We start from the raw sequence: 25,536 nt of genomic DNA, 5'->3' as shown, positions 1-25,536 counted from the left end.
AACATGACCTACACATCACCTTGACATGACCTAGACATGGCCTACACATCACCTAGACATGACCTCGATGTGGCCTTGACATGACCTCGACATGACCTACACATCACCTTGACATGACCTAGACATGGCCTACACATCACCTAGACATGACCTCGATGTGGCCTTGACATGACCTCGACATGACCTACACATCACCTTGACATGACCTAGACATGGCCTACACATCACCTAGACATGACCTCGATGTGGCCTCGACATGACCTCGACATGGCCTACACATGGCCCAGACATGACCTAAAAATGGCCTAGGTATTTGCACACATACAAATACACAGTAAAAAACAGTATATAAGTACTTTCCAACGTAATTGACTCATCCAAGATGTCATTATGCTAGTACTTTTATTTTATTATGAGTAATGAGATGATATTACAATACATATATTACAATGGTGTTTTATTGTCATTCTGTTTACTACCATGGCTCCTATTTCCATGACTACTATTACCACTAATATGTTTCATTTCGGTAATATTACAGTCCAGGGTGTACCCCGACATCATACCCGCGACCCTAGAACTGTCCATGATGGTCTTTTATAGCCATTATAGACATCATATTTGCTGATGTCGTACTGCTGTGGTTCTGTTATTGTTGTTGTTCTCGTCTCTCCTTGTATTGTCCCCCTTGCATTCCCCAGTATCCTTTTGTCTTCTTTTCTATCCCCTCCTGCTCTGGTGCGCCGCTCCAAATTTGCATAACAATAAAACATCAATTAAAGCCAAACACCGGAAATTGTCAAATAGAATTCGAGTCTCAAAGTGATGCCCCCCCCCCATTGGTAGGGTCTGGCGACAGTTAAACGCCGGTTGCAATTACAGGCGGGGTCAAAATGTGTATTCATATTTGATTCTATTTATGAGCATTAGGTCTATATATATATGTGTACAAATGATGGCCGTTGTACTTGGGTTTGATGCCCCAGTGTAGAATTTAGCACAAAAGAGCACAAAAGACACAGGATGGATGATTTCAGTCAGAAATGTATTAAATTAATCACTTTCATTACTTTGACGAGCACAATTTACAGTGAAAACCAGGCTATGGTCCATTAGTGCTTTAGACAGCAATTCATGAATACATGACTTGTTTATAACACACACACACACACACACACACGCACACACACACACACACAGGGCAGGTCGCCTTTAATAGGAACAAACATTTCGGTTGCAAGAAGTCGTCTGTGGACGTTCTTTAAAGCCTATGAAATATTTAGTGCATTTGAAACCTCAATAGTAGCAGATGAAAAAAAAAAACACTGAGGAGACAAACGGCAGTCACAGCACACGTGTAGCCTTGAAGGGACCAAAAACAGCAATATTATTATTATTATTATTATTATTTTTATTATCAATAGGAAGGAGCTGCTGAATGGGACTCGAACACAGCTTAATCCAATAAATAGAAAATACACGCAGAAGAAAAGTGTACTAACATTGTGTTGATTTCATTACGGCGATGCCAAGCGGGCGTTGGGGGGGGGGGGGGGGGTGTCAGGTACAGAATCCACACGACACGAGACGTCCATTCTTCAAAAGTCATGCGAGTAACGGACACGGGGTTCACAGGACGGTGGACGAGTTGAGCACAGAGCAATCAATCAATTGCAGACGGGAGGGAAAAGAGGATTAGCACAACACCCCCCCACCACCACCAACAATGGGTGTATTTGACGGGGGCGGGGGGTGTTCCCAACTCCAGAGTCATCCATTTTGTTGCATAATGTCGGTTGGACGGGACTGATTTCATCTGACGGGGGGGGGGGGGGGGGGGCGAAAGAAAGAAAATCTTCCAGGAAGTGAAACCACACTGAATTCGTCTCGAGGAGGATGGAATGTGGACCACAGAGAAACGCTTGTCCCAAAGACCCCATCCCCGGTGTCACACGGCTCATGGGGGGATGGGGTACATGGGGGGGGGACTACACCACGGCGAGGGTCTTCATGGCACCATTGAGCTCCACACCGGCTTCCTGCATCTGATACCTGAGGGGCGACGGACACACACGCGGCGTCGGGATCAGTTCTTGTCCGCTTTATGGACGCCCGCTTAACAAACTCACCAATCGGTGACGGAGACGGCGTAGTGGACGGGCGGCGGCGGGGCGGCGCAGAGGTCGCCGGAGTCGTCCAGGCCGCAGGTGCCCATGTTGGAGAAGAGGAGCCAGTCGCCCACGCTGAGCTCGGGCAGCAGGCAGCGCTCCACCACGCGGTCCAGCTGGTCCAGCGACGGCCCCCACAGGCTGCTGGGGTAGACCGCCTCCTGGGCGCGCAGCGCGTGCTGCGTGAAGACGACATGGTCAGGACTCAGCTCAGCATCTTACCCGCAGGGACGTGCTGGACGTCTTCCGGACGAGCACATGGACGACTTCCCGGATAGGTAGAACATGGCAGGGAACAAGGTCACTTCAAGGACAGGTGGACCTTTTGTCCTCATCCACCTTCCAGTACGCCTGGCAACATGATGTGCTCTTGTACATGTTAGATCAGTGGTCTCAAACATGCGGCCCGCAAGCCAAATGTGGCCCGCAGGACACTAGTTTGAGGCCCCCACCTTGATATGAAAGTTTTGATATGGATGCCGTATGGTATCATGTACCCAGAAAAAATTATTACGTTTGATTCATGTTCATGTTAAAGGTTAAATAACTGTTAATAGTTATCCTCCCTATGTGTGTGGAAGTGGTAAGTTTTTGGCTATTTAAGTTTAAAGGAAATAACTTGAAGGCTACCGTTTAGGTCGCTAGCTCTCTAGTTTGCGAGTTAGCATGTGTCTCAAGACCCTGCAGTTGCGCAATATGTTGTAAATAAAAAGAGTATAAATGTGACTATAGTCGTGTTTTGTCATGTCTACAGGGCTCTAATAATGCTTTGTTCATTTTAATCTGAAAAAAATCATTTGTCTACCCACCAACTATATGTGGTTTCTTAAGTTTTTATTATTTGCCCTTTTATTATTATTATTATTATATTTATTTATTACTGATTGATTGATTTTCTTTATTCTTGATTTGTTTATTTATTTTTCATCTTATTTTGTGTAGAAAAATCAGAGCTTTTCTTGCAGAAAATTGAAACCAAAGCAAAGTTTATTCATTTTTCTGTTTTTAATAAATGCGTTTTTTTTTTAAAACCCGATGCGGCCCAGTCTCACCCAGACCCGAGCGCCAGTGGCCCCCAAGTAAATTGAGTTTGAGACCCCTGCGTTAGATAATTAGCTGGGGTTTTTTTTTAGCCGTTTGGGTATCTTTAGAATGCACAGAAAGGACAAAGTCGCGTGTCCATGTTCCACATAAGGATGGTGGATGATGAGCAACATTCCCAATAAAGTGGACTTTTCCTTTAAGCGGGACACTTCCTGTTGGGGAAGTCTGGGCTTCCCTACTAAGACTGCTGCCCCCGCGACCCGGACCCGGATACGCGGAGGAACATGGATGGACTTCCTGTTGAAAACAACACCCTCTTCCAGGTGATTGATTCACCTGGTCTACTAACCTTGGGCACGCAAGGTGCGGCGATGGCGCTTCCCAGGAGCTTGATGCCGAACGGACCATAAACGCCCTCGTTCATGTAGTACAGGAACTCGGTGTCGTCGCCGTTATCGCCTGTTTACAACCGCGAGGTCAGGAGAAGACGGCGAAAAACAAGCAGAGAGGAATGTGAGCGGCGGCTTTGTTATGATTACGCAACATCTGATGCAGCAAACGCGCTCACGGCCCACCTGGAGCCAAGCGGTCCCAGCGGCGGGTCGCCACCTCCTTGCCGATCACGCTGACCGCCAGGCTGAAGGCAGACGCCACGTAGAAGCCGCCCGGCTGGGCCAGCACGTGCACGCCGGAGCGTGGCGGGAAGTAGGCGTCCAGCAGCGGGCTGATGGCGGACTCCACCTGCGGCCGGAACAACAAACCGCATGTCAACACGTCTTATCTCGGGACGCCGAGCGGCGTGTCAAAGTCCGACCGAGCCAAGACATCGACCTGTTTGAGCTGAGACTCCGATCCGGTGAATCCGGCGCCGATGTCCAGGACGTTCATGCGGAAGCCCAGCTCTTCCTGGAAGACAACACGAGGGGGTCAGCGAGGGGGACTAAGTCCATCTGGCGAGACGCCGCGTGCTCACCCCCATGTCAAACACGCAGCGGGCATCCGACAACGCGTGGCGGTAGGCTTCCCGCGGGTCCTGACAGGAGCTCGGGACGTGGAAGGCCACGCCCACCACCTGGACGCCGAGCCCCTTGGCGGTCTCCAGGAGGCGCCGGCAGCTCTTCAGGGACAAACCGAAAGCCACGCTGGTCTCCGCCGCGTGCGCATCGGTGCTCAACTGCAGCAGCAGCCTGGACGAGGACCGCGTGGGGCGTTAATTTCACATTTGCGTCCTCCGCCGGCGACTTTGACCACTTACTTGGCGCGCGGGTGGAGGCGGGAAATCTTGGAGAGCTCGGCCTCGTTCTCGCAAACGAGAAGCTGGATGTCGTTCTTGGAGGCCGACTTGATGAGCGCCAGCTGCTTGCAGACGCCCGCCAGGATGATGTTGTCGGGGGACACGCCGTGCTCCAAGGCCAGGTTGACCTCCGCCTGCAAGACGCAACACAGCGACTCACGCCGGGTCTCCATTTTTAGCCGCTCGCCTCGCTCATGGACAAACCATAATGGGACCGTCTGCGTACCTCTGCTTTATTAACACACCTCACACATGGTCTGACAGAGAATAACACCATGTAGCAGGAGGGATCGGAGCTGCTAACTTGCTAACTCGGGAAGCTGTGGCAGCGTGGGACAATCATCCCTCGTTTGTGGCCGTTCAAGGAAGCCTCCTTATTTACAAATTAAATATTTGGACAGCTAGCATAGAAAACCTGTTTTCCACCTTCTAAATCCACTTTTTACCCACTAGAGACCGCTAGACATGAAATAACACCCCTATAGTCATTTACGCTCCTATCACCAAATACAGTAGACATAAAAGAAAATAACAGAAACCCTGTTTACCGCCTTTATTATTATTAGAGCACTCTCGATAACAACCCTATAGTCACACTGCTCATATTACCCAATGTAGTAGACATAACAGAAAATAAGACAAACAGATTTTCCACATTTTAAATCCACTTTAACCACTAGAGCCCTCTAGACATGAAATAACACCCCTATAGTCACATGTATGCTCCTATCACCAAATGTAGTAGACATAAGAGAAAATAAGACAGAAAACCTGTTTTCCACCTTCTAAATACACTTTTTACCCACTAGAGCCCTCTAGACATGAAATAACAACCCTATAGTCACATTTATGCTCCTATCACCAAATATAGTAGACATAAGAGAAAATAACAGAAACCCTGTTTACCGCCTTTATTATTATTAGAGCACTCTCGATAACAACCCTATAGTTACATGTATGCTCCTATTACCCAATATAGTAGACATAACAGAAAATAAGACCTTCTAAATACACTTTTTAACCACTAGAGCCCTTTATGATTATTATTATTATTAGAGCCCTCTCAATAACAACCCTATAGTCACCATTTATGCTCCTATTACCCAATATAGTAGAAAATAAGACATAGAAATCCTGTTTTCCAGCTTCTAAATACAACCCGGTCTTCGGCGGCCAAATCTGGTTCTTGGGACATGGCCCGGACGCCTCCCTGGTGAGGTGTTCCGGGCATGCCCAGCCGGGAAAAAGGCCCCGGGGCAGACCTAGGACATGCTGGAGGGATTATGTCTCACAGCTGGCCTGGGAACGCCTTGGGTGTCCTCCCGGTGGAGCTGGAGGAGGTGGCCGGGGACCGGGAAGCCTGAGCTTCCCTACTGAGACTGCTGGCCCCATGACCCGGACCCGGATATATAAAACATATAGCGGTAGCTCCATCTCGGCTCCATCTTGTTTGTGACATTAAATAAGCGGTACAAGAACGTCTGAGCGCTCACCTTGTTGGCGCAGACGAAGCCCAGGCCCAAGGAGGAGAGCACCTCCATGACCGCCGGGCTGCGGTTGCACCTGAGGGGGAAGTAGGGCTGCAGCCGCGGCACCAGGCGCTGCCAGGTGGCGTGCTGGCGCATCAGAGCGCCCAGGTCGCCCACCATGAAGGCGCTCTTCTCCACCTGCAAAAGACAACATTGTTAGCTGGGGGAACCACGCGGGACCTGGTGTGAACCCTCTCGAGTTGCTGTACCCACCGGGGCCTGCTCACAGATGCGCTGGTCAATGACGTCTTCGAGGGTGACGCCCCCCTCCAGGAGTTGGACGGTGTAGCCGGGTCCGTCAGTGAGTGATCTCATCTTAACCGTATTCCACAAAGCCAAAAATCATAAAGACCGGGTGAGCGATTCAGCGGGTGGGGGTGGGGTCACACGACTGAGCCAATGGGGTCCTGCCGGTATGCAACAAACTGCAAGAGAGGCAAATCGGTCAGCCAATCACTGCATCACGCCGTGTCGGCACATGTACATGTGTGTGACACTCACATGGACAAGTCAGGAGATGGACCTGTCCCGCTATCAGCTAGGATCCCAAGGCGGCTCAGCGTTGAAGTCGAAGTGCTCCCGGTAAAGAGCCGCCCCTAGGCCCTCTGGGTAGCGCTCATACACCTGTGCAGAGACAGGGGAGCCCTGCGTACACAAACACACACACAAATTCCCATTGGTATACACACACACATTCCCATTGGGACGACTCACTGACATTTAACCCTTTTTCCACCCCGGAATGACGTCAGGACTCAAACTACTTTGTTCTGCCGCTTCCTTTTACAGACACCATGTCTTTCGCTCGTTCGCCACTAGAGCCCTCTAGACATGAAATAACAACCCTATAGTCACATTTATGCTCCTATCACCAAATATAGTAGACATAAGAGAAAATAACAGAAACCCTGTTTACCACCTTTATCATTATTATTATTAGAGCCCTCTCAATAACAACCCTATAGTCACATGTATGCTCCTATTACCAATATCGTAGACGTAACAGAAAACAAGACATGGAAAACCTGTTTTCCGCCTTCTAAATACACTTTTTACCCACTAGAGCCCTCTAGACATGAAATAACAACCCTATAGTCACATTTATGCTCCTATCACCAAATACAGTAGACATAAGAGAAAATAACAAACCCTGTTTCCCACCTTTATTATTATTATTAGAGCCCTCTCGATAACAACCCTATAGTCACACGTATGCTCCTATTACCCAATGTAGTAGACATAACAGAAAGACATAAAAAACCTGGTTTCCGCCTTCTAAATACACTTTTTACCCACTAGAGCCCTCTAGACATGAAATAACAACCCTATAGTCACATTTATGCTCCTATCACCAAATACAGTCGTAAATATTTAAATATTTGACTTTTTGACAGTGACATTTTGTTAAAAAAAACAACAAAACAAGCAATGCAGTTAGTTGGGAGCTTGTTTTTGTCCCACGGTGAGGTGGATATCACGTGCTAGCTTGTGTTAGTAAAATTTTGCTCCATCTACTCATTATACAAATGAGGTCTTGTCGTCCAACCAGATATTTATGTGTGCTTATTTAATGAACATAGAACACATACTAGTGCGTCCAGCCTTATGATGCTGATACGATATCAGCTGATTCGGAGTAGCTCACCAAAAGGTCAACAAATATTTGCTTCAATTTTCAGAATTCATGTCTTTTATATAATGACAAATTAGCTCAAAATAGCATTAAGACTAAACAGAGATGTGCTTGGTAAATACAGTTGTGTAAAATTGATAATAAATTGATCATAAGAGAGCAATAGTTCACAGTTCTAATAGTGATGACAGTTGAACACCCCTGCAACCTGCACACTATTTATTCTCTATTATTCTCTATTTATAAGACTTGCTTTTTGCTCATGTGGAACTGACTTATACTATGATGTATTCTATGATTTCATGATCTAACTTAGTCGCTGCTGAGTTTTAAAATGAACTTGTGAGCTGCTCTGATGTCATTCATGAGCCGGGTTTTGGGTTTTCACCATTTGAAAGATATCTGACCTTTAAACTTTACTACTGTAGAAGTGTGTTTTGTCACCTTGGCAACATTGACGCACTTGGTGATAGTTCTCCACTAATATGAAGCCACTGCGCATGCGCACACGCAGCGCCACAACTTGACAAATGCGATTAAGCACATTCACTGCGACAGCAAAGCAAAATAAGACACGTAAACACATATTACACCGCTGAAAACCTCGCGTATTTGGTTCATCCGTATTCTTTTTTATGTGAACCAAACGGAAACGGTCGATTTTCTTGACGAAAAAGTGAGTAGATGATTATGTTGTGTCGCCGCCATGGACGCTGACGCTCACGTTATAAATAACCCAGAAAGCCTCAGCGACCCGAATAAAAATATCCATAAAAAATACACCCCCCCTTTGGTGTGATTATTAAGCCTGCCTTTTAACGCAGACACCCTCAGCAAACGTTATGAGCTGAACACACAGAATGAGGCTGTCACGTTTGGCAATGGAGGCAGAAAGAACAGCCCGCCATGTTAACCCCGGCCCGCTCTCTCTCACATACATACTACATACATACATTTGGTTCTACTTACGTGAGATAACGGCCAGAATGTTTTGGAAAATCGTCTTCTCTTTTTCGGCGGAATTTTTAAAGAGTAGTGGGCCCAACGCTGAAAGAAAGAGCGACGGCTTTTGTGGCCATATGCTTGCTAGAGCTGGCGGTACTCAGTCGGTTGCTATCCCTGTGACGGCGGAGAAAGACTACCAGGGAGGCCTCGAGGCCGGAAGTAGGAAAACTCAACAACGGCTGGTGGGCGTGGTTTGCTCCTTCAATTCAGCCAATCGGCTCTCAGCACTAATGCAAGGGCGTACCAAATATGTACTTCCGAGTTGAGCAGCCTCGCGACGGTATTCTATACTGTTTACGTACAGTTACGTAACCGTACACTTCCCGTCAATGACACTCGTCTCTATCACTCAGAAGCAAAAGTGCTTTGTGCCCGCTTTCATTCGACACGTCAAACATTTTAATATTTTAACATGATCATATTGTGGCGGTTCTTCTCCATTTGTTGTTACTTAAAGTTATGGGGGCGGGATTTACCTTGTTTCGTATTGATTGGCATGTCACTGCAATGTACTTAAAATGTAATTAAAGTTGTTGTAATATTATTGTGATTATAGTCACAAGTGCAGCCAATGTTTTTAAGGAGCATTTTAACATATAAGAGAAAAATATCTTTGATTTCATAAATAGCTATGCTAGCAGCTAAGCAATGGAAGTTGACTCTTCTGCCACAATCCTCACTACTCATTCTCCATTCATAATAAACGTGTCAATCACAACCCAGTAATGTGAAAAAAAAGTACAAAAATAGTCCAAATAAACAATATGAATACCGTCTTGTTTATTATGAATGCAGTGGAAAGTTTGCAATTATTAAGAGAAAATTTCCTCAATTAGTCATTGTCACGCCCGCTTAAGACTTTAGTTTAGCTGTGATATTTCACTACTCTGTAGAGAAAAGATTATTTTTGCCTGTCTCATTAATTTGGCGTGGTGGCGGTCAGGGCTTCAGAGCAAACTGAGCAAACACAATTGCTGTATATGCACTTTGTGTTATTTGCAGCGACTTTAGCGACTTCATCGGCCAGTTGATAATAAACGGCGATGTATCGTTTTAAAATGCGGGACGTAAACATCCAGCCATATGTGATGGATCCCGAATCCATTCGGAAGTAGAGACTGGACAGTCTGAGGTTTCTCAAGAAAAGAAGTTACTTCAAGACGTCTCTCAATGGTAAGTAGCTTTAGCATTTTAGCATTAGGTTTTCTACAGCATTGGTAACGTGTAATGTGGTCATTACATGTTTTTTTGCGGCACTACCAGTGTTTTAAAAAGTCACTAATTATGGTGGAAAAAGGCTATTAGCAACCCCGCTACCTGTATGCGCACTCTATAATGCTACACAGATAACTGCTTTTGCTCCATGACTTGCACAAAATAAAGACAGTTAGGACACTAGTTAGGTTATGGTTTAACACCGGAATACAATATTCTAACTACATTTATAGGTCAGAAAAGTGGAAAAAGTCCTCTTTAAAGTATGCTCTCCTGGTCATGTAGATCCAGGATAAAAGCCAATCGAGTGCATTTGCTGTCTGAAAGAAAATAGCCTCGGGATAAGGAAATAAACAACAGTGCAACTAATGAATCCTGTGTAGTCACATAAGAGTTCACATTGACAACTCATCCACATTTAAGAGATGTTATAATCGGTTTCATTTATTATTGCCACAGTTCGGCATGAAATCACAGGATATCCAGTATAAATATCCCCAAACTGTTTTTCAGATTATTCTTAGATGAGTGCCCCTGTTTCACACCCATGGATTATGGTTCTTTTGCAAGTTTATGCAAGGTAATACTGACTGTACTGATTTGATTTGCTTGACTGATGGCTGACATCTAGACTGTAGTTTATTTCGGATGTGTGCAACTATTTATTAGGGATATGGTTCTCATTCAAATCTCATTTTGTATATATTGTATTTATTCATCCCTTTTGCATATTTTTCATGTAATAACTCAAACAGTACATATATAACTTCATATTTAGTAATTCCACACTGTTTTAAACATAACACTAGCCTTTGATTAAAAAAATACAATTGTTGTCGTAGTGCAGTACTTGTACTATTGAGCGCCATTTTTTCGGCTGTCAAAACAAATGCCTTTGCCTTGTTCACGGACCGTCGGTAAAAATACTTTTACTGTGATTATTTCGGTATGAATAGAGACAAAGCAATGCCATTTTCAAGTAATATAGTAATAAAATTTCGAATTTAGATCCTAAATTTAAAATTTGTTTCAAATACTTGTTATTTTCAGTCTTTATTTTGCTGTTTTTGTAAATTTCAAATCAATACTAAAAAGTCTGTTAGTCTCTGAAGGCATCACGGAGAGCAGCATCCGCACGCACAGGCGCAGTAGTGCTCGGCTAATCAGCTGACTTGTGTGAGATGCTAGGTTGAATTGAAGGACCTCCGTATCCAAGTGCCGTTATTGTTATTTATCCACTATGCACGGACATTTGCCACCATTCCACTGATTTACACCGAGAGAAGCAAACATCGAAGCCCGTGTCAACGTTTCGGTAAGGACGGCTAACACTGCGAATATGGTTGTCGTGACAGTGCTGTATGCTAAAGCTAGCGTTGGTAACAGGCTAGCATATCTTTCGGTACACAAATTTGTCACTTTTATGTGTGTATTTCTGACTATTTTATCTTCAGTTGGGGATGTACACATGTCATATTTGATAATTTCAGTTTGCAGTCGATGTATAGTTCAAAAGAGGGTGTTAAATAGTTGCAGTGTGTGTGATGGTCATATGACAGTCTGTGACGTAATCAACATGCTCCATACAGCAACTCATTACTGGCTCAATGTGAGGAAGTTTCCAGAACAAAATAGAGCTACAAAGAGGAACAAGTTCATGTACGGATTGTTTTCTTGAAACAGGAAATGGAAAACGTACACACAACTGTGCTACATCTTTTGTATAGACTCGTTAGCAATGTGAGTGGCCAAATATACTGTAATTATACACCACTGAAAATGATAAGTAGTCATAGTCCATATTCCAGGTAGCGGGCCGCTTAGACTTGAGATTTCTCACACAACATGACATAAAACATACAAACTAAAATGTGCTACACACAGAAAAGCATGTGTGTGTAAAGTTTGACACGAATGATGGAAAAACATGGCCGCCATCAAGCACAATGTGGGCTGAACTTAGCAACTACTTGCCCGCAATTCATTGAGTATTTGTCTATTATGAATATAGGGATAAGCAATATAGAAATATAGGAGGCGCCATTAATGTTATTTACTAACTCAACTTTAGAAAGTGAAAGTACAAATCACGAGTAACCTATTTTCCTTTCCCGCCACAGTGCTCCTCCTCAGTGACCAAGCCTCCTGCCAGCAGCCATGACGGAATTCTGGTTGATCTCCGCTCCGGGGGAGAAGACGTGTCAGCAGACGTGGGACAAGCTGATGGTGGCCACCACGCGCACCAACAACCTTTCCACCAACACCAAGTTCAACATCCCCGACCTGAAGGTGACGTGGCATTAGAGAGCACCATCAGTGATGTGGTTTGCTTATACTCGGCGTTGTCTTTCAGGTGGGCACCCTGGACGTCTTGGTGGGGTTGTCGGATGAGCTGGCCAAGCTGGACACCTTTGTGGAGAGGTGATGATCTTCCTCTGTTTCACTCGTTTCCAGAGGATGCTAACGTGTGTTTTCTGTTTCTTCAGCGTGGTGAAAAAGGTCGCTCAGTACATGGCTGACGTTCTGGAGGACAGCCGAGACAAAGTCCAGGAGAACTTGCTGGCTAATGGACGTAAGCGCTTGAAACCACATGACCCCTGAGCATCGATCTGATTGCAATGACGACTTGAACATGTCTCTGCAGTGGACCTGGTCACTTACATTACCAGATTCCAGTGGGACATGGCCAAGTATCCCATCAAGCAGTCGCTGAAGAACATCTCTGAGATCATCTCCAAGGTTGGTGCAGACACGTAGAAGTGTGTGTGTGTGTTAGTGGCTAACAAGCATGCCTTGCAGCAAGCCACCCAGATAGACAACGACCTGAAGGCCAGAGCGTCAGCTTACAACAATCTGAAGGGAAACCTGCAGAACCTGGAACGGAAGAACGCGTGAGTGTCAATTTTTTTAAAGGGGAAGTGCACACTTTTTTATGGAATTTTGCCATAAAAATGAACACATAGCTTACAAGGCACGTCATTGGGATACACCTATGTCGACTACGAAGCCCACTAAAAAAAACGTTTTATGGTGTGATATCCATGCTGTGATCATGCAAGAACATGTAACACTTACATTGATTTCACATGGAGCTTTTAGCTTATGCTAGTTCCGTTAACAACAACAACAACAGCACCATGGATACAGTAACACTTCCGATATCCGCTCTCATTGGGATGGCCGTGTCTTCCAGCACAAGACGTGTTCTCCAGCCCTCGGGTCAAAAATGCTGACGGCAAACCAGCATCTTCAAATGGAGAGCTAGCTAGCCGCTCTTCGTCTGTCGATGACACTGATATGAACGGCTAGTGAGGCGTCGTGTTGGTCCACTAGATAAAAATGCGGAAATGCTACAATAACAATATGTAAATATCAATGAATTTTGCAGGGTGTTTTTTGTATTTCCCATGACATGCATTGTTAGCTAGCTTATATTAACTTGTTTTCTCATGCTAGAATGCACAGAAAAGTTAAATAAATATGTGTTCCCTTTTGGGCTTTGTGGATGACGTGGTGTACCTGTGTGGTCCCGCAGGGGTAGCTTGTTGACCAGGAGTCTGGCTGACATTGTGAAGAAAGATGACTTTGTGTTGGACTCCGAGTACCTGGTCACCATGCTGGTGGTTGTGCCTAAGTAGGTACATTTTGCACTACTGTTTATTCCATTTACTATAATCCATGCATTATTTATACTACGCTTCTGTGAGCCTGCTTGCGAAAGAAAATGAATGGAGACAAAAATTTGTCATTTGTGTATTAATTATAATTTTGTGTTTTGTGAGGCAAGTCATGATGATAAAATTTCTTCAGTTTTTTGTTCCTTTGATTGGCTGGCATGACATTGGATTATGTTAGCTTTCACACAGCATGGACACGGCTTACTGAGCCAAGGCAGAGATCAAATGGAAGAAAAAGCTCCTCACATTCCATGTGGAAGTGGTACATTTTTGGCTTCTTTGCCCTGGGGTTTCTGGGTTGCTGGTTCCTGTTTACAGGGCTCTAATAATGTTAAAGCTTTGTGTTATTGTCAGTTATCAGTAGCAACATTTCAGCTTTTTGTCTTCACATTCTTCTGTTTTGTTTTTTTTTTTATTATTTTTTGTTTTGCCTTTTTGTTCTATTTCATTTAGCCATGGGAAGAAGCACGTTAGCTACCTTTCTGCCAAACGTGTCTTGTTATTCTAATCGTTGTTTTGGTCTGTTTAAAGGAACTATTCTTCATGGAAGGTCCCGGAAGGACAGTTAATGGGGGGCCTTTCTTGACAGGAAGACAAAATAGTACATTCCTGTTTGTAGTAAAGACGACTAAAATCAAAAGAAAAGTCCAATCCCTCAAGCTATGGCTGCTCGTCAGCCACCTGTACAGCAGATGTGGCATCTGTAAAGCTGTCCAGGGTCAAATAGTGATGACATTGCTGTGAGCGCTTGAGGAACACATGCTGAGAGTGATGGATGCTTCCATGTCATCAGGACCAACTTTGCTGACTGGCAGAAGACGTACGAAACCCTGGCGGAGATGGTGGTGCCTCGATCCACCAAGTAAGTCGCCCACTTCATATACACACCCCTACACTTCACATGAGGGTTGGGGGACATACTCTCGGCCTTCAAAATAAAAGCGCTCTTTGCTGTCTCTAGTGGCTATTTGTCCTTAAAAAATAAACTTAACTTAAATTATAATTAAAAGGCCACTGATGCACCATGGGCAAAAGAGTCATTGTCCATACAACCTTGTTCCGTTTCTTCTTATATGATAAATAAACAAGTAAATAACAAGAAAATATTATCAAGTAATCCAAACAAAACAACAACAAAATAAATCAACAGATATTAGAAACCTCAGAACACAAAATAGCTAAATAGCTCTTACACCGTCTGTGTAAATAAGTGTGATAAAAATATCTTCCATATGCAGGTGGAATGGCATGGGTGACTACATCTTCCTTCATGACAGCCGCAGGCATTACACTTGGTTGGAGGTTTAGTAGCAATGCTGTAGAGGCTGACATCCATTAGCACAGTTAGCCAGATTGTTACCAATAAATACATTCATTCATTCATTCTCTCTCATATAGACAAACAACCATTCACACTCACATTCATACCTATGGACAATTTGGAGTGGCTAATTAACCTAGCATGTTTTTGGAATGTGGGAGGAAACCGGAGTACCCGGAGAAAACCCACGCATGCACTGGGGACAACATGCAAACTCCACACCGAGGGTGGGATTAAACTCGGGTCTCCTAGCTGTGAGGTCCACTCATCCACCGAGTAGCCCTAATAAATACATGTGCCTTACAATATGATACAAGTGTATTCCATGATATGGGGGATGGCAGAGAGTGTACAGCTTACAGCCACGCCCATATAAGGAAGCCCGTCCCTCTGTGACATCACAAAGGAACAGTTTTACCACGCCTTCTGAAACCAAGCATTCAGAGCCATCCCAAACTTCTTCCAAATGCACAAACCTTATTATGCGAAACTTTGGCTTCTGGTTTAACACCAGAAATCAACGTTCTAACTACATTTATCGGTCAGAAAAGGGGAGGAGCATCATAGGTCCCCTTTAAAGTCACAGACTCTCGGAGAAGAACATTTTTACTACTTAACTCACTTTTCTTTTCCCACTTTCTCATGCACTCCTCATCATTAGTGAGGTCATTCTAGTATATGTAGTTTAGTTTGACACACATTTATAGGAGTGTGTGTGTGTGTGTGTGTGTGGTGCAGGATGCTGTTTGAAGACAACGACAGCGGCCTCTTCAGCGTCACGCTCTTCCGGAAGGCGGTGGATGATTTCAAGCACAAGGCCAGAGAAAACAAGTAATTAGTAATTAGTCTCACGAACGCTGCTTGTTTTCATGCCGACCCCATGTTGAACTCGTGCACATGCGTCGCCAGGTTCAGCGTGCGGGACTTCCAGTACAACGAGGAGGAGATGAAGGCCGACAAAGAGGAGATGACTCGCCTGTCCACCGACAAGAAGAAGCAGTTTGTGAGCTCCTCTCCCTCCGCCCGTCTTTCTCCAACGTCCTCATCTCATCGCTTTGTGGTCTTCCTCCACGCAGGGTCCTCTGGTGCGGTGGCTCAAAGTCAACTTCAGCGAAGCCTTCATCGCGTGGGTCCACATCAAAGCTCTGCGTGTGTTTGTGGAGTCGGTGCTGAGGTGGGCGTGGCAGGAAGATACGATGAAAAGCTCTGGCGGCGTTTTAGGACGCTCTCCCTTTTTTTTTTTCTTCTCTCCGTAGATACGGTCTGCCGGTCAACTTCCAGGCCATGCTGCTCCAGCCCAACAAGAAGAACATGAAGAAGCTGAGGGAGGTGCTCTACGACCTGTACAAGCACCTGGACAGCAGCGCCGCCATCATCGACGTGAGCGACGCTCTTTTTCTTCCTCCTTCCATTCACATATTAAACGTGCAGTAGAAAGCACAACTAAAGGCTTAAAATGTAGCACAATGGGGCAATACCACTGGGGGGGGGGGCTGAATTTAATATTACACAGGCTTTAACCCTCCTCTTGTGTTAAGGTCGGCACCGACCCGTTTTACATTTTAATGCATAAAAAGAATCACATAACAACTTGTCAGGAAACACTATTTCAACAAAATAAAACCAAAAAAATATATTTATACTAAATTTTAAAATGGTCTGGTTGAAATTATGACCAGGGTCAATTATAATAATATAACTATAAAGCAATATTTAGAGCCAAAACTGAAATCATAAGTGTACAATTAGCCAACACAATGACAACCAGCTCCTCTTCTCATCATGGAAGCTTCAGGGGATTCTCATTTTGACCACTTTTTCCTGTATACATGTGACGTGAATTCACTCATTTGATTGGCTGATTTCACATTTACAATTTGGATCATGGAAAGAATGGCAACAAGTACAGTGAACCAAGATCTGGACCTGTTCTGGTTTTTTGATTTCAGTTTATACTAAAGTTCTGTTGCTGAAAACAATAACTTTTTCTACCTTTTCTTGACATTAATATATATGGGTCAAAATTGACCCGATCACTATAGATCAAAATTTACGGGGGGGGGGGGGGGGCAGACTATATATTTTACACGTAACAGTCCACCTGGTATTATTGTATCTGTAAAATTGTCATGCAATCTGCTATTATTATTTATTATTTTATATTTATATTTAAATATTTTAAAAATAATAAAATATTATAATAATTACAATAAAATTAAAATAATAATTATATCATTATTATGTAAAATATGCAAATATAACAATAATATTATATATAATTAATATAATAATTAACATTAATATAATAATTATAATAATCATAATAGTTCTAATAATAATTATAATAATCATAATAGTTCTAATAATAATTATAATAATCTAATAATAATAATAATAATAATTATTATTATTATGTGCTTGTGTCCCTTTTTTCAGGAGCACTTTGTAAACAACAGAAAAACCATAAAACCATCAAAAGGTTGGCTCAGGCCGTGATGCCAGGTCGTATGTTGAGTTTAAATGAAATACTTTGCAAAGATTGGGCGGGCCGTATTCAAACACTTGGCGGGCCGGATGTGGCCCCCGGGCCGTAGTTTGCCCACCCCTGCCATAGATGTTTCTTCAGTGATTAATATTAAAATGAGAAAATAAATAAAACTAATTGATTTAAGAGATATGTTCTATAGCCCTCAGTAATAATAGCCAGCTAACAAAAGAACCTTTCATTTATTAATATGATTCTTTTGAGGTTCATTTGACCATTTTTGGAAATTGAAATGGAGGGGTATAGTGACAACAAAAGGCCTACATGCCCACACCAAAAGTATTAAAAACCAATATTTTCATGTATGAGGAAGCCTAAGAAGGTAACCAAGACATGAGAAGCACATTTGATGCTAACTTATTGTTTTTAATACTTGGGTCAAAACCGACCCGTTAACATAAGACATGATACCAGAAAGCTAACACAAGAGGAAGGTTAAACACGTAAAAGTCAACTTTTTACGGAAGAGAAATTGGTGGGAAGTTGAATTAAAAAAAAAAAAAAAAAAAAAAACACAGAGCCAAAGTGTCATGTGACACCAATGAGTCCAAATCTAGCAGGACGGGTGCTGCTGTCGGGTACACGCTAAGGGTGTGGAAAATAATCGATATTAATCGATACATCGATGCGTAATGAAATATAGATTTTGGTCAAATCCGATGCAAGCGCCGTTTTATTAATGTTCAACTTCACCCCATATGCTGTTTCCCAGGTACCATGAACGCACCGTCATTATTTGGAGTTTTGTACTGAATACGGACGGAAGCCGTGAGGCGCATACAAACTACTAGTAAAACAACATGGACGTTCGTACGCAAGCAGCAGCGAAGTTTCTATATTTAACACCCCCCCCCCCCCCCGCAACGTTTAAACGGTATGTTTGGAAACACTACGGATTCTCAAAGAATGACGGAAAGATCCACAAAACGTCCGTCATTTGCAAAGAATAGCCGTACAACGGTAGCGCTACAAACATGATGACCCCCCCCCCCTTAAAAAGGGGACACCACAACACACCGCCGCCCCCCTCGTCTAGTTCCTAGTCGGACACAGGAAGAACCAAGAAAATCAGATCTTCGGCCGCAGAGGCTGCGTTGACGTCATCCCCGTCTTTGACACTAAACACACCACCATCGCCATGGTGACAGGGAAGAAGCAAATAAGAGTTTTTTTTTTTTTCTTTTGCCGTCCTCCGCCCCCCCCCCCACCCACCCCCACCCCCAGGCCTCCATGGACATCCCAGGTCTGAACCTGAGCCAGCAGGAGTACTACCCGTACGTTTACTACAAGATCGACTGCAACCTTCTCGACTTCAAAGTCTGAGTGGCCCGGCGGGAGGTCTCACTCTGTGGCGTTCACATTCCCGTTGTGTGTTGTTTTCCTCCCTCCCTCTCCCCCTCACCCCACCAGATGCCCAACAGGAAGTAAGAGTTTTAAATCCACTTTATTTGACGCCATGCGAAGAAAAGAAGTCAGCATTTTTTTTTTATTGTGGCTTTGTTGTAAAGTATGAGTCCAGATGTATATGAAAACTATAATATTTATTTGAGCGGCCAGTCGGTGTGTTTTTAGCTGCGTGTTTTGCTTCCCAAGTAGATGTTTATCAACGTGCTGGCTGACCGCCGTGTCCGCTCCTCCCCGTGGATCCTACTCTACTCTACTCTGCTGTCCCGTCCGTGTATTTCAAAGTAATACCAATAAATGTCAAAAAAGTATTTGTTGGATGTGGAAGATGCGTTCAAGTGCCGTGTTTTGTTTTGTCAGTTAACAAATGTACTCTTACATCCTGTATTACAGAACTTGATGGGATGCACTTCCTGTTTCCGTGTAAGTGTGGTTAGTGCACACCTGGAGGTAAAAGGTAAGAGGTGGTGGGGGGGGGATTTGAGCAGTGTCACAGCAAATGTGTTCCCTAGGGAACCTTAGTACTTCCTACATTTTAGTCCTTTAATGCCATACAGGGACCAATAAGTACTTCAAACCAATAAGTATTTTTTCTAAATATGCATAGTTTTACATCAAAAATAGAAATAGCGATCAGTTAATTTCATAATTAAAGGAATAACCATGATAGAGTAATAGGTTTGATTACTCTTTAAATATTTGAATGTTGCACGTGGGCTTTTTCCTACATTTTAGTCCTTTTATGCTAGACGGGGACCAATAAGTACTTCAAACCAATAAGTATTTTTTCTAAATATGCATAGTTTTACATCAAAAATAGAAATAGCGATCAGTTAATTTCATAATTAAAGGAATAACCATGATAGAGTAATCGCTTCGATTACTCTTTAAATATTTGAATGTTGCACGTGGGCTTTTTCATTCAAATTAATATCATAAAATATGTCAAATCTGTGTAATGTTTGATATAAAACATAAAATATGTCAAATCTGTGTAATATTTGATACGAAACTGTCAAAACGGTTGCCGTTACGATGACGCTTCACCTCCCAGCCAATCAGCGCCGCGCTTGTCCCCGCGTTCCGCTGGCCACACCCCCTCCCTCGAATGACGCACGCACGCGGGTCAGCTGATGCACTCCGAGGGACCGGGGGGGTTGGGGGGGGGCATCATCGCCACGACCGGAACCAGTACGGGGATGAAGATGGCACCATGAAAGACGCATGTAAACGTCCGGGCCCCCACCGAGACGATCCCATCCGATCCGCTTTTGCAGCACCTGTGGCGGATGACATTTCCCGATGGGCTGCGGGGGGAGCAGGGCGGACGCGATCATCGAGCCGAGGTACCATGAGAGCTGGACCAGAGAGACCGAGTCGACGTGGCTGACCAACACGGACGTGGAGACTCCTCTTCCGGTGTCCGCCAGTAAGATAACACCTCGGCCATCTCCATCATCATCATCATCATCATCATCATCATCATCTTCATCTTTGCTATGGTCTCCACTATAGGCAAGACTTTTGAGGCCAAGAGGATGGTGACCACAGGAACCCAATGTGGGAAGCAGAACCTGAGCGGAACCAGCAGCTGCAACCATCAGAGGAGGCAGAGACGTTCTTTTAGTGATGTAAGGAACCCGCACCTCACGTCACCTTGACAGCCGGAACCTTTCCTTTCCCATCCCAGGTCTTTCATTGCCGTGGAAAACTACATGGGAATGCTCTTCTATAGTCAAAGATCCTTCACATATGACGGATGCACTCTGCTGTTTTTAAGGACCCAATCCAACATTCTGGGTCAGAATCACGTTGCTGTCTTTAAGGACAAACACTAGTTAAAGATCCCCGATATGACAGGTGTGCTTTGCTGTTTTTGAGGACCGAGTGCAGGTCAAAGATCCTTTATATGCCGTATGTCAGGAACTCTCAAATTCTCGTCAAAGATCCTCTGTATGACAGGAGTGCTGTGCTGTACTGTCTTCAACGATCTATTATATATGACAAGAGTGCCGTGCTGTTTTTGAGGAACAGCTGCTAGTCAAAGATCCTTTATATATTATGACAAAAGCAGTCAAACATCAGAGCTCTGCTGTTTTTGAGGACCTATTGCTACTCAAAGATCCTTTATATATGACGGCCGCGCTGTGCTGTTTTTGAGGAGCTACATTTAGTCAAAGATCTTCTATGAAACAGGAGTCCTGTGCATGTTTTTGAGGAGCTAAAACATTGAGTCAAAGATCTTGTATGAAACGGGAGTGCTGTGCTGTTTTTGAGGAACAGCTGCTAGTCAAAGATCCTTTATATATTATGACAAAAGCAGTCAAACATCAGAGCTCTGCTGTTTTTGAGGACCTATTGCTACTCAAAGATCCTTTATATATGATGGCCGCGCTGTGCTGTTTTTGAGGAGCTACATTTAGTCAAAGATCTTCTATGAAACAGGAGTCCTGTGCATGTTTTTGAGGAGCTAAAACATTGAGTCAAAGATCTTGTATGAAACGGGAGTGCTGTGCTGTTTTTGAGGAACAGCTGCTAGTCAAAGATCCTTTATATACTATGTCAAGAGCACTCTGCTACTAAATGGTTGTAAAAATGCCAGTCAAACAGAGCTCTGCTGTTTTTGAGGACCTATTGCTACTCAAAGATCCTTTATCTATGACAGCTGCGCTCTGCTGTTTTTGAAGAGCTACATTTAGTCAAAGATCTTCTACGAAACAAAATGCTCTGCTGTTTTTGAGGAGGTAGAACACTGAGTCAAAGATCTTGTATGAAACGGGAGTGCCACCTACTGCTACCCAAGATCCTTTATATATGACTGCCGCGCTCCGCTGTTTTTGAGGACCTACTGCTACTCAAAGATCCTTTATCTATGACAGCTGCGCTCTGCTGTTTTTGAAGAGCTACATTGAGTCAAAGATCTTCTATGAAACGGGAGTGCCATGCTGTTTTTGAGGAACAACTGCTAGACAAAGATCCTTTATATACTATAACAGAGCACTCTGCTATTTGTAAGAAATGATTGTAAAAATGCCAGTCAAACAGCAGAGTTCCGCTGTTTTTGAGGACCGATTGCTACCCAAAGATCCTTTATATATGACGGCCACGCTCTGCTGTTTTTGGGGACCTACTGCTACTCAAAGATCCTTTATCTATGACAGCTGCGCTCTGCTGTTTTTGAAGAGCTACATTTAGTCAAAGATCTTCTACGAAACAAAATGCTCTGCTGTTTTTGAGGAGGTAGAACACTGAGTCAAAGATCTTGTATGAAACGGGAGTGCCATGCTGTTTTTGAGGACCTACTGCTACCCAAGATCCTTTATATATGACGGCCACGCTCTGCTGTTTTTGGGGACCTACTGCTACTCAAAGATCCTTTATCTACGACAGCTGCGCTCTGCTGTTTTTGAGGAGCTACTTTTAGATCTTCTATGAAACAGGAGTCCTGTGCTGTTTTTGAGGAACAGCTGCTAGTCAAAGATCTTTTATATATGACGGCTGTGCTCTGCTATTTTTGAGGAGCTACATTTAGTCAAAGATCTTTTATGAAACAAAAATGCTGTGCTGTTTTTGAGGAGCTAGAACATTGAGTCAAAGATCTTCTACGGAACGGGAGTGCCGTGCTATTTTTGAGCATCAGCTGCTAGTCGAAGATCCTTTATATGCTATGACAAGAGCGAGAGGACCTATTGCTACCCAAAGATCCTTTTATATATGACGGCCGCGCTTTGCTGTTTTTGAGGAGCTACATTTAGTCAAAGATCTTCTATGAAACAGGTTTTGGTGCTGTTTTTGAGGACCAGGTGCTTACTTCCGTAGGAAGTAAGCCGGAGATGACGTGACAGTGAGATGTGATTCCTTCTCCACAGCAAGCCACGCGAGACTCCAAGAGGAAGGCGTCCAAGGAGGCGGGGTCGCTTAGCAAGGAGGTGCAGTCCATCAGCATCAGCAGCCACCCGGACCCCGAAGCTTCCACCGACGGCAGGTGAAGACCACAGCGGCTCCATGATGGAGGGAGGAGAAGGAGGAGAAGGAGGAGAAGGAGGTCAGCGAGCAGCGATGATGTTTACAAGACACATTTTTGCGCATGCCAAAGCGAAGCGTGTGTCGGGGAGGACGAGCCTGCGCCATGTTTGTTGCCATGGTGACGGAGTGTATCACCACTATGTCGCACGCACACACACACACACACACACACACACTCCTGGTAATCAGCTTCTCTGTGCAGCCTTCTTGTATGTCTGAGTAGTTGCTACATAGATGCTTTCTATCGGAGGACAACCACAAGTGCTGTTTGTTGGAAGCCGTTGGAGAAACAAAACACCCGCATGTGCCTAAAAAAAAAACATCAAGACTTTGTTTTTCCCTTCGCGTCACGTCGCTTTGTTCTTCTTCTCGCATCTCATTCCGATGTGCATGTCCGGCAGCAGCGCAGAGTTCCTGAGGGGGGGGAAAAAAAAGACTTTTCCCACCACAATCCCAATCAAGCATGCTGCCAAGGTGCCATCTGCTGTGTGGCCAGCAGAGGGGGGTGTTGCTCCCGCCATGCCTTTGTAACGCCTCGGTCCTCATCGGCGCCGATGAACGCTTGAACAGAAATAAACCACAACTAAATGTCAGCTAAATGTTCTTCCTTTCATCTTCCAATGGATTTATTCCGTCTCGTATAGACGATCTTTGACTTGTATTCCTACAAACAGCAGAACCAAAACAGAACTGCTTTACTGCTGTTGATTTGTTGAAAAGTAAAAAGAGTGTCGGAATAGTTTTAAGGATGAGCTGAAGCAGAACTGAAATGCGGTAGAAATGGTAATAGTGTTTATATATGTATTTACGTATATATATATAATATATATATATATATATATATATATATATATATATATATTGCCAATTTTCCTGAGGGAATCCCAAAGGGATTAATGAAGTATTCTGTCAAATATGCTAGTATGCTAACGTTAGCTGCTAACATGTTAGCATTAGCATGCTAACACCTAGCATGATACTGCTAAGTGTTAATACATATAGATGTTTACCCGTAGAAATGGTAAAAAATATTATGTTTACATTACCATGCTAACGTGCTAAAATGAACATGCTAACACCTAGAAAGATTGTCCTAAGTGTTTAGATATGTTTTCCCATGAAAACACAAAAATGCTAGTATGCTAAAATTAGCATATGCTAAAGTTAACATGATAACACCTAGCATGATGGTGCAAAGCATTGCAAAACGTGCTAGTATACTAACGTTAGCTGCTAACATGCTAACATTAGCATGCTAACACCTAGCATGACACTGCTAAGTGTCAATACATGTATACGTTTACCTGTGGGAATAGCCATAAATATTATTGTTAACATTACCATGCTAACATGAACATGCTAACTAGGTGTTAGCATGACGTCCTAAGCGTTTAGATATGTTTACCCATGAAAACACAAAAATGCTAATATGCTAAAATGAGCATTCTAACATGCTCAAGTTAACATGATAACACCTAGCATGATAGTGCTGAGCATTGCAAAACATGCTAGTATGCTAATGTTAGCTGCTAACATACTAACATTAGCATGCTAACACCTAGCATGATACTGCTAAGTGTCAATACATATATATGTTTACCCGTGTAAATAGCAAAAAATATTATTGTTAACATTACCATGCTAACATGCTAACATGAACATGCTAACACCTAGAAAGATTGTCCTAAGCGTTTAGATATGTTTACCCATGAAAACACGAAAATGCTAGTATGCTAAAATTAGCATTCTAACATGCTAAAGTTAACATAACCCCTAGCATGATACTGCTAACATTGCAAAACATGCTAGTATGCTAATGTTAGCCTGTGAACATGCTTTCCTCCCACATTCCAAAAACATGCTAGCTTCATTGGTGACAATTGGTGACTCTAAATCCAATGGAGAACATTCCAGACAGTGAAGCCATCTTAAGCACCTGGAGCAACATTCCCACTGGCCTCCTGGGAACTCTGCCATCAAGCATGCCCAAAGCCGTTTTTCACCTCATGAAGAAGAATGGCACAGCGACTCCTTTTTATACTTTTAATTTCTATTTTAGCGGTCTTCAACTTTGATCATCTGATGAACAGCCTATTTCACTCCAATGTTTCTTTTGTCTCATTTTGAAACTTGACTTAGAACCTCCTTAAGATGGAGCAGTGCAAAATGTCCATGTAGGATCAGGAGTGGATGTGTACACAACCTTGTTAGACAAAGTGCAGTATTGGGAAGAAACAAGGCCATCTAGTGTCTAATAGAGGAACTGCAGCTTCCGCTTAGTGTTTACTTTGTTGCTAGCAAAATCGCAAATCAGAATGGAACTTGTAGAGCGTTGCATTTCTCTACAAGTCGGAGATATTAATCATATCTCATAAATCTCCATTCATCATATTCTGCAACTCCATTTCTGGAGATACAGGTAAGGATATACCTCACTGACGATACTGACTGGTTGCCGAAACAGCTGCTTTGACTTCCGCACACAGCTATTTAACTCGCGGTTTCACGTAACCATGGCAACTTATCTGCTTAAATGCACTCCTATGTATTCATACGTGCTCTCTGGGTTAACCCACAGTCAAACATAATCCGAGACTTCAGTTAAATGGTCATGTTTTCTGTGGTGGATCTTCGTAACATGCAAATTCAGTCGTGACGTCATCTCAAGCGAGCTT

At 43.6% G+C, this 25,536-nt stretch overlaps 3 protein-coding genes and 1 non-coding gene across 5 annotated transcripts; 2 read left to right on the top strand and 2 right to left on the bottom strand.

Annotated features, from left to right (window-relative positions):
* Positions 1-1,024: 1,024 nt before the first annotated feature.
* Positions 1,025-8,832, bottom strand: azin1b (antizyme inhibitor 1b). Its single transcript, XM_058046694.2, has 11 exons — positions 8,638-8,832; positions 6,537-6,680; positions 6,249-6,460; positions 6,000-6,173; positions 4,468-4,640; positions 4,186-4,399; positions 4,044-4,118; positions 3,788-3,953; positions 3,562-3,671; positions 2,130-2,347; positions 1,025-2,052 (listed from the first exon to the last, which is right to left on the bottom strand). The coding sequence occupies exons 3-11, from the start codon at positions 6,348-6,350 to the stop codon at positions 1,989-1,991; spliced, it is 1,296 nt and encodes a 431-aa protein (XP_057902677.2). The 5' UTR covers positions 6,351-6,460; positions 6,537-6,680; positions 8,638-8,832; the 3' UTR covers positions 1,025-1,988.
* A 2,200-nt stretch (positions 8,833-11,032) lies between these two features.
* On the top strand, positions 11,033-19,162 carry atp6v1c1b (ATPase H+ transporting V1 subunit C1b). Its single transcript, XM_058046933.2, has 13 exons — positions 11,033-11,203; positions 12,009-12,177; positions 12,242-12,309; positions 12,375-12,460; positions 12,533-12,627; positions 12,688-12,779; positions 13,424-13,522; positions 14,359-14,427; positions 15,625-15,717; positions 15,796-15,889; positions 15,963-16,060; positions 16,143-16,266; positions 18,656-19,162. Exons 2-13 carry the CDS (start codon positions 12,046-12,048, stop codon positions 18,752-18,754), a joined length of 1,149 nt encoding a protein of 382 aa, XP_057902916.1. The 5' UTR covers positions 11,033-11,203; positions 12,009-12,045; the 3' UTR covers positions 18,755-19,162.
* LOC131101792 (uncharacterized) lies at positions 18,996-23,489 on the top strand. 2 transcript variants are annotated; one of them, XM_078791886.1, is made up of 5 exons: positions 18,996-19,119; positions 19,229-19,292; positions 19,890-20,264; positions 20,351-20,466; positions 22,705-23,489. In XM_078791886.1, exons 3-5 carry the CDS (start codon positions 20,138-20,140, stop codon positions 22,822-22,824), a joined length of 363 nt encoding a protein of 120 aa, XP_078648012.1. In that variant the 5' UTR covers positions 18,996-19,119; positions 19,229-19,292; positions 19,890-20,137; the 3' UTR covers positions 22,825-23,489. The 2 variants fall into 2 exon arrangements, with proteins under 2 accessions (XP_078648012.1, XP_057903130.1); XM_058047147.2 differs by lacking the exons at positions 18,996-19,119; positions 19,229-19,292 and having other exon boundaries at positions 19,747-20,264.
* Positions 23,490-25,170: 1,681 nt separating this feature from the next.
* On the bottom strand, positions 25,171-25,303 carry LOC131102449 (U8 small nucleolar RNA). The gene has a single exon (XR_009119444.2). It is a non-coding gene; the product is annotated as a U8 small nucleolar RNA (small nucleolar RNA).
* Positions 25,304-25,536: the final 233 nt, after the last annotated feature.

Source organism: Doryrhamphus excisus, linkage group LG7, assembly GCF_037039965.1.
Source record: "Doryrhamphus excisus strain RoL-2023G ecotype Guam linkage group LG7, RoL_Dexc_Guam_v1.1, whole genome shotgun sequence".
Lineage (NCBI taxonomy): Eukaryota > Metazoa > Chordata > Actinopteri > Syngnathiformes > Syngnathidae > Doryrhamphus > Doryrhamphus excisus.
The sequence above is the reverse complement of the archived record's forward strand: the minus strand, read 5'-3'. Positions and strand labels throughout refer to the sequence as shown.